Raw genomic sequence first — 9,441 nt, forward strand, 5'->3', positions numbered from 1 at the left:
CACATCATAATTAGCGATATCCATTTTTCATCGAACCCCATTTTTCGCATCATTGACCCAAGGTAGGCCCATTCCACACGGTCGTAGGCTTTAGACATATCCAGCTTGATGGCCATGGACCCAACCATTCCCTTTTTTCTTTTAGCAATAGAGTGCATGGTTTCGAACGCCACAATTACATTGTCTGTTATAAGCCTACCAGGAACAAAAGCGCTCTGTGCTTCGTTGATCACATTGTGCAAAATTTTCTTTAGTCTATTCGCTAGGACCTTTGATATTAACTTATAAATCACATTGCAGAGACTAATGGGGCGATAATCAGTTATCTTTTGGGGGTTTTTTATCTTAGGAATCAGACAGATATAAGTATCATTGATACCCCTTGGCATTATCCCCGTGTTCAGAGCCTGTAAAACACAATTTGATACACTAGGTCCAACAATATCCCAATATTTTTGGTAAAAAATAGGGGACATACCGTCGGGGCCGGGTGATTTTGTCGGGTGCATTTGTTTGAGCGCGCTCCAGACCTCCTCTGTTCTGAACTCCATTAGAAGTGCCTTGTTCATCTCTGGAGTTACCCTTCTATCCATAGCCTCAATGCTTGCAACAAAATTAGGGGGTTGGTCTGAACTGAAGATTGTCTTGAAATAGTCCAGAATGATGCTCTCTACTACCTCGTGCTCTTCTTGCCACACTCCATCATTATCCAAAATTCCACCAACTCTATTCTTTCGTTGCCTTTGGCTGGCTGTGGCATGGAAAAACTTTGTGTTTTTGTCCCCATTTTGTAGCCAACACACCCGCGACCTTTGATTCCACATGAATTCCTCCCTTGTGTGAAGCTCATTGATTTCCTTCCGGACTGCTTGTATCTCCTCTGCCGTCTCATGTAGCAGGTTGAGGGACTCAAGTTGCTGAAGACGCGTTTGTTTCTGCTTTAAACACTTGTAGACATTCCCGAAGCTATTTTGGTTCCAACCTTGGAGTTGACTTTGGCATCTCTCTAGTCTCTCCTGGATAGACCGGTCAGAGTCATCCTTATAAGGATCCCAAGCCATCTCGATGACTTCCTTACATTCTTCCTCCCTGGTCCACATTGCCTCAAACAAAAAACGCTTCTTCCCTCGTTTGCTATATTGATTCTTTTTGAGCAGAAGAACCAACAAACAATGATCCGAAGCCGACATCGACACATTGTGTACCTTTGCCTCAGGGAAAATCTTTATCCATTCCTCATTTGCTACCATTCTGTCCAGCCGAAGAAGCGTGCGTTGGTCGCCAAACCTTCCATTACACCAAGTAAAACGCGGACCGACAAAACCTAAATCAATCAAGCCACACCTGCTAAGCGACTCCCTGAACTCCTCCATCTGATCAGCATCTCTTTCTTTCCACCCTATCTTCTCGTCTGGATGCAGGATTTCATTAAAATCCCCACAAACCAGCCACGGCATCTTGCATTGGGCATTGAGTGATTCAATCAACTGCCAGGAGCTTTGTCTCATGCTTGTGGCAGGATGACCATAAAAGCCTGTGGTCCTCCACGGGCCTCCCCTGCCTTCCCCATGAACCACCACGTCGATGTGAGAGTGTGAGCAGCTCTTAAAACGGACATCAACACCTTCCCTCCAAAGCATCGCTAGACCTCCACTCTTGCCATCACTAGGGACAATAATCCCTTGAGTAAAGCCTAACTTGTATTGAAAACCTTTCATTCTATCAGTTGTAGCTTTCGTTTCTGCCAAGAACACCAAAACAGGGTTTTTTCCTTTCACCTCCTCGGTGAGCGTACGAATTGCCGGAGGGGTCCCCAACCCCCGACAATTCCATGCTAGTACACTCATTGAGCTCGGCGGTGCTGCGTCGCAGCCACCGCCTCTCCGCCAACCTTTGTTTTGTCTTCATCAATTTTTTCCCCCTTCTGGAGCTTCCCCTTCTTTCGTTTGTTATTTAGAGCATTTGGATCTAGCTCCTGCAGCGGAACTGGGCCGCTTCTTTTTAATTTTTCTGGGCTTTCTCTCTTAACCGGGCTTGGCTTGTTGGTTTGCCTAGCAAGCCTTTTCCAATGCCCGCTATTGGGCCCCAGAGTCTCAGTAACCCAACCCTTCTTTTTATCAAAACTCATAGCTAATGGGCTGGTTAAGTCTTCGGCCCATGGAATGGTCTTTTTTATTTCCAAGCCCACCTCACAGCACACTTCCGTAGACCTTACCTTTTCTTCAGGACTGCTGTCTCCCACCTTATCCTTGGTATTCTCCCATTGCATGTCACCCTCTGTGTCTGTTGTAGGTAAGGTGCCTGACAAAGAGACCATCCTTCTTGTACCTAATCCTTCCTCTCCCTTTTCTTGTGGCAGGTTGGACTTTCCATTTTCGTGATTAATCTCCCCAGCCTGACACGCCACCCTATTTTCCTCTGGGCTGTAGATCTGACCAGGTTTCTGATTTGATCTCTGCCCTATCACGTGACCCTCACCTACCCCCTCCCTCGCCCCTTGCCGGACCAAAACTAGATCTTGCTTTCCCGCCGTCTTCTCCTCCCTCCTTTGTTTGGATTCTGGTCTGTTTTCTTCTTCCGCTTTACCTGGATCTTTCCCCACTCGTCTTCCTGGCTCTCCCCTTAGCCACGCCCCATATTGCCTACAGCCTTCCTCATCTCTGTTCCCCAAACTTGGCTTTTCTGTACATTCCTTTTCGCCGTGATCCAGCTTTCCACACCTGTAGCAGAAGTTAGGAAGCCGCTCGTATTTGAAAAATACCCATCTGCTCTCTCCACCCTCAATCGACACCCTTTTTCCCCTAACCAGTTTTTTTGTAGCATCGAAACGTATTCGCACCCTTAAGAACTTTCCCCATTGTACACCATTTTCAGGCACATCAATGTCTAGGACCTTTCCAATCTTCGCTCCAATTTCCATCCCAGTTTCGCGTGTCATGCTTTTTAGGGGCAGGTTGTAGATTTGAACCCAAAGAGGGGTCCATTTCAGAACTATCTCTTTTGGGACCAGCTCACCTTCGAAGTCTTGCATAAGTATGAGTTGCTTCTCAAAACTCCAAGGGCTCATCTCCATTATCCGTTTCTTGTCTCTTCCATCGCCAAACTCCACAAGAAACATATCATCTTCAATTTCAGAAATCTGGAGTCCCTTGTTTGGTTTCCACAGCATTTTCATGTTTTTTCTCAAGACTTCCAAGAAAATGATGCGTTTGGTGAGAATCTTCATCACTACACAGTTTTTGCCGATCTCCCTCGTTGCCTTTGTGCTGTTGCTTCCCAAGGCAATATCTTCACCTTCTTCTTCTGTAAAAGTTAGTTTGCTCCACAGAGCTTCCAGTTCCTCCGCCATTCAGCTAGACCACCCACTCTCCCTTTCCCAGAGAGAGGTTACCAAGACTGGCCTCACCACACCTGGAGGTCACAAAGACTCTTGCAAATACAAAATGCTCTTTTAAGAGCCATCCAGAAGCAATTTAATCAAAATTGCAGGGAAACAAAAAGGGGGTCTAATCTGAAATATTTCACTAATATAGAGCTAGCATTAAACCTTAAATTTAAATTGTAGTTTCATCTACTAGTTGCAGTCACCACAAAGTCCATCAACGAAATGGAAAGAAAACAATATATCAAGTATTTTCATACCAGGCCAGTGCCCAGAGTAACCTTACATTTGGTTCACTCCTACAGAAAAGAAAACAGTTCATCAGTGCTTGATTTGTTGAGCATCCTTCTTGTTCCCCTGATCTATTTCATCATCCTTCATACACAGACACGCGATCTTAAGACATCCTTTCCATTTTGAGCTTTTTTTCTTCCCTGGAAAAGTATACGAGTCCCACCCCTGTAAAAGACCTTCCACCACACCAAAATCGCCATTGAAAACATGTAAACCCTGCAAACACTGAACAATCTGCGACATCGTAGGACGTTTCACTGAATAAAAGTTCATACAGTGAAATATCATCTTTGTCAGTGCTACTCCATCAAGATCATGAAAACCAGGTTCTGCCTTCAGGCTCTCATGAACAAGATGACAGTCATTTGGCTGGAAGCCAGACTTCAATTTCATATCGTATTGATCCGAAGCCCAGATCAGAGGTTGTTCTGTTTCATCTTTCCAATTCTCCCCACTAAAGGCACGTTTACTTATGAGCCCTATAAGTACAATAGCAAATGAAAACTGATCTGATCTCGGCGACCAGAAACCTGTTACAGAAAATTTTTGTAAGTGCAATAAAGATAAAAAAAGTAAAACTGCAATGCCGAAAGACTCATGAGTACAAGCTATTCCGCTACAGTAGTTGAACATAAAAAACAGAACTGTAAAGCATTCAAGACGTCTAAGTTAAAGAACAAGCAGGGTCAAAATCAAAAGGCAAAGCCTAGGAGTTTGTTAAAGAACAAGCAGGGTCAAAATCAAAAACAAAAAACACATCTAATGAAGCAGAATCCTCTCCCATCTTAGACCATTCAAACTTGTCGCTAGTGTCAATGACACACAATTAATTGAAAGCTCCAACATGCTTTTTCTACAACCGTGTTTGGATAACAGAAAAGATTGACTTGGTGAATATATATACACAAGTAAGAAACATTTACCTATAAAAAAAGGGTGGTATCTTGCACTGCAACATCACATCTTTCAAATGGACATGAATTCCATTATATATAATCCAAAAATCAGAATCTTCCATTGCAACACATTCAAAATCATAACTGAATTAACGGTAAAAATAGGTGCACTTGGGATTAAAATTCGTTAAAAGAATAAAAAATATGAAAAAAAAAATCGAGAAATTACCATTTGGGATTGCAACGATTAATTTTTTTTTTTTTTTTAAAGTCAAATTTTAGGTTGTGGATTTTTGGATGCTATGACTAGTGCCAAGAAATATTGTTCTGGACTCATGTGCTTGAATGCTAGTTGAATGGATAATGAGTGTTTATCAAAGGCTTCCTAGTTTTAAAATGTACATCAACAAGAAATTTAGCTTTTGCATCCTTTTTTTTTTTTTTTTTTTTTTTTTTATAAGTAGCTTTTGCATCTTATGTAAGGATACGAGATAGTGCTTAAAAAAAATCACAAAGATGCTAAAATAGATAAGATAAAAGGCAGAACCAGAAACCAAAATGATGCAGGACAGCAGGTTTGAAACTAAAAAGTGATCAAATTAAGTTTCAGTTTCAGCACCAAAAAAATAATTAAAGTAGATATCTAAATAGGGTAGATACCAAATTTAAATAACGAAATATATGAACGCATAAATGGACATACCCGAACCATTAAAGTAGATATCTAAATAGGGTAGATACCAAAAATGTGACTTGTCTCGGGATGACACAAACTGCTTATCACCAATAATTCCACCAGACAGCATGAAAAAATCAAATAACACTGGATTGGAATCCTGTGGAACAATGAAGATAAAATTAGACCAGATTTTGGAATCATTTTTTTCTAAAAAAAAAAAACAAAAGTAAGTCAATCTGTCTATCGAGAGCGTGAAGAAAACCAAAGATGACCTACCTGATCAAGCATTATAAGAGCAGGGTGAACAAAGCAAAGTTGGTAAAGGGGATTATGACAATGCAGATACTCAAGCACACGTGCAATCGCGAGAGCCAACTGCATTCTTTGGTTCCAATTTAAATCATCTGCAAGCGCAATTAAAAGCACTTTGTCATTCAGGCTTTTTTTTTTTTTTTTTCCTATGCATATTGGCATCAATGGTTAAAGTTATTTAATGCATGAAAAATGAACAAACTAAAATGTACCTTTGTCTATGAGATTGAGAAGAGTATCCTTTGATCTAAGATCATAGACAACACCCAAGTGGTGATCTTCAACTTCACAGCAATATCCAATCAACTTCACCAAATTGGGGTGATTCATACCATCCGGATGTGTCAGAAAAGTGCATTCAGACTACACACACACACAAAAATAATAAAAACTTTTTGTAGTAGTAAATAAATGGAAGCAGTATGTAATGTAATGTAATGTATATAGATAGATAGATAGATACCTCCAGTCTTGTAAGACTATAATTGGCATGACGGTTGGCAATATCTCTATTTTGTGATTCAAAGCGAACAAATTTTGGCAGTAACCTCTTGACCTTGCTCAGTTTTCCCCCGATAGACTTTCCCATGTTTTACGTTTCCAATAAAGTTTTCTTCGCTAAATGAATCAGTTAAGAGTTCCAATTCCCTCCAGCTATATTTTTTCACAGAAAATTCCATCTCGTTCTGCATAATTTATTTTATTATTGAAACCAATATTAAAAACTTTATAATAAGAACCCTAGAATTTTATATGCATCAAAAAAATAAAACCCTATAAAATTACCTGGCACGGGCATTCACGCTTGTTCCAAAACTGTTCCGGAGAGCACAATATGTAGATGTAGTTTTCGGATCAGACAGATAGGGTGTGTGTGTGTTTTCTTCAGATGGAAAAGAAAAACAAAACCCCCAATCTCCAATTAGTAATTAAGGATTATATTTTTTCCTTTTTCCTTTTTATTACAAGTCGCGTGTGAAAATTCAATGTGCTTCCTAACTTGGGTTTTCTTTTTTATTTTTTATTTTTTATTTTTTTTTTTGGTGGTAAACTAATTTGGGGTTGTAATGTATCTAGTAACGCCTTTCTGAGTATCTAATTAGTCATCAATCATCATATCTATTTTTTTACTCTACTTTATGTTTTTTTGGTTGGAAAGATCTAAACCTTTTGAGCAAAAAAAAAAAAAATCTAATCTTTAAATATCATACCCAAAATGCTCTAGTCAAAGGAGGCAAAGAAAATGTTTGGAGGTTTATGGGTTTTTACATAGCACCTCATACTCAACTTCGGATTATTCTTGAAATTTATTGAGAGACCTTCAGCTCAGGTTTGCTATACCTTGGATGTGTGCAAGCGATTTAATGAGATTACAAAAAAACTCATGAAAAACTGGAAAGAGGATAGGCTGAGGCCTTTTTATGCATATGAAAATTTTTAGAGCATGAACGTGGACTTAATGGATTTTGGTTACGCTGTACGTATAAGATTGTTACTAACAATGTGACGGTATGGTAAAGGCTAGATCGAGCTGTGAGAACTACAGATTGGTTTTTCCATCTATCTTGCTTCTCAAGTGATACCTTTGAAGTGTGGTTCATTTGATTACACAAAAATAAAAAATAAAAAAATTAAAGAAAAGCTCAATCTACCAATTTTACCCAAAACAAATAACTTAGTTGTTTAAAAAATTTTCAAACAAATATATATATATATATATTCAACTTTCGTACAATGAAAAGTTTTTTGGTGTGCATGCCCACACTTTTTTTTTTTTTTTTATATTCAACTTTCGTACAATGAAAAGTTTTTTGGTGTGCATGCCCACACTTTTTTTTTTTTTTTTGAGTTTTACTTAACTTAACTTATAAAATCTCTTTTGATACAAATCATCTCTTCTCATGTATTTTTAAAGGACATTCTTCTATCCTACCAAATTATCATTAAAAAATAAAACTCATTCTTTCTTTCTTGGATTTTTATTTCTAATTTGAATTAGAACACAGCAATGATTTATTATATGATTTTTTTTATATAAAAGAAATTAATTCAAGTTTTCTGATACGGTCCAAACCAATTCCAGCTATGACCTATCTCACTCCATATCAATTTTCAAGACAATCCCCCATCATGGAAAAGTATATAATCTCTAGGGTTCATCAGACAAGTCTCTATTAGATCTTTCCTGTTAATGTAATGCATTAATGTGCACACTATTACATAATTTACATGCAGCATGCATAATATTCTTTATAACACCCTCTGATTAGTTTAGCAAAGCAATCAATTAGGTCTTTTTCTTCCCCTTTTGGATTTCATCCAATGAGACTCTTGTCTAAGGATCTGCTATCAAAAACGTAATATAACCAAAGAAAAAGGTCTGAAATGTAGGCCTGAATCAGCTAATATATGAAGAATAGTGAAAAGCATGAAGTCATAAGCCTCACAGCAGAGATTCATTTAGTAACCTTAAAAATTCATATATATATATATATATTGCTTATTCTCAATTTTTATTTGAATGTCCATGTATTCTCTACGAATGTGAAACGATTTTAATGTTTATTTGAAAACAGCATTACCCTTTTTTCCCCGTGAAATGATCAGTGTAGGATTAGTTTTTGTAGCCCAAGCCCAAAAGATATGGGTTGAAGGCCCAACGAATCCAGGACAATGAATTTGTAGAGAGTGGGCGAAAGAGTTGGGCTGGTTATGAAGAAAACAAGGGTTGACTAGGTTACTTGTAGTGATGGTAATATGAAATAATGCTTGAACAACTCCATGAATGAATGTCTGAGGAGATGTTTTATTAAGTGAACAGTGATTACAACATTCAGAGTTACAGTAAAGCTTTTTTCTCTTTTTTCTCTCTCGTCCGTCCGTCCGTTATTATCAGGGACCCTTCTTCTTTATATAGCATCCTCTCCTATCATCTCCATCGTCCACCTGTTCTTCATTTGCGTATCTACTCAAGTGTATGTCACATCATGTGTCTACTTTAGTTCTTTGTGAGTGGCGGTAGCTGAGGTTACACTGTTCAGGAGTCTTCTCCACATAAATGCGGCCAGAAAAGTTGTTGCAGTGCATTAAATACGGTGGTAGCAGCTTTTCCTTTAGATATTTTTTAGTTCTGATCATCTCCGGATCCACCCAGAACTTATCATTATCATTGGGATTGTTAGGAAGATTATTCGGGCCTTCCACACGTTTGTTTGATCAAGGCTATTTATGGCTGAGGAGTAAGACGTCTTCGGACCAGTAGTGACCTTTTCGGACGGTACTCCCCCTTTACTTCTAGGCTTCCTGCTTCAGATGGGCCGCCCCAACCACCTATTGCTCCTCGGAAATATAATAGTCCTTAACAGGGTGTCCCGGGCCCATTAAGTAGCTCTGGGTTTTTTTCCCCTCACAATAGCCCCTCAAAATCTTAATTTTTCCCTCGCATCCGAAGAGAAAAAAATAGGATTTTGACTTGTCACGGGGTAAAAGCTTGAAAACAGACAAAAATTCGGCTTGGCACGTGTGTAGGTATAGATGTGCGCGCTTCATCATTGCTGCTGTTGTTTTCTGTATTCTTGAAGCGCTACATTAATTACTCCAGGGGGCGCCTTGTCCTTTGCATCTAACGGTGGGCTATTGATCCAACGGACCGGGTTCTTCCTCGAGATTTTGGCGAAATAACTTTTGCCCCTTCGTTTGACCTCGTATAAAATCTCAGAGGCAGACATTTCTTCCTTACTTTGCAACTCTTAGACCATTCCACAAGAACAAGCACACAAACGCTCCGAGCTCTTCCAATCGCCGATTTCAATCCTTCCCAGAGTTTTCAAGAACCCTTCTGCGAGTTCAGAGACTGGAGTCTAGTTCAGTTCCTGTAA

At 39.2% G+C, this 9,441-nt stretch overlaps 1 protein-coding gene across 1 annotated transcript; it reads right to left on the minus strand.

Annotated features, from left to right (window-relative positions):
* Window positions 1-3,510: 3,510 nt before the first annotated feature.
* On the minus strand, window positions 3,511-6,542 carry LOC136065800 (serine/threonine-protein kinase BIK1-like). The gene is made up of 6 exons (XM_065769466.1): window positions 6,350-6,542; window positions 6,027-6,249; window positions 5,776-5,926; window positions 5,528-5,655; window positions 5,276-5,408; window positions 3,511-4,206 (listed from the first exon to the last, which is right to left on the minus strand). Exons 2-6 carry the CDS (start codon window positions 6,150-6,152, stop codon window positions 3,704-3,706), a joined length of 1,041 nt encoding a protein of 346 aa, XP_065625538.1. The 5' UTR covers window positions 6,153-6,249; window positions 6,350-6,542; the 3' UTR covers window positions 3,511-3,703.
* Between the last annotated feature and the right edge of the window lie 2,899 nt (window positions 6,543-9,441).

The sequence above is a fragment of the Quercus suber genome, unplaced genomic scaffold (genome assembly GCF_002906115.3).
Source record: "Quercus suber isolate HL8 unplaced genomic scaffold, Cork oak 2.0 scaffold_1170, whole genome shotgun sequence".
In the NCBI taxonomy this organism is placed as follows: Eukaryota; Viridiplantae; Streptophyta; class Magnoliopsida; order Fagales; family Fagaceae; genus Quercus; species Quercus suber.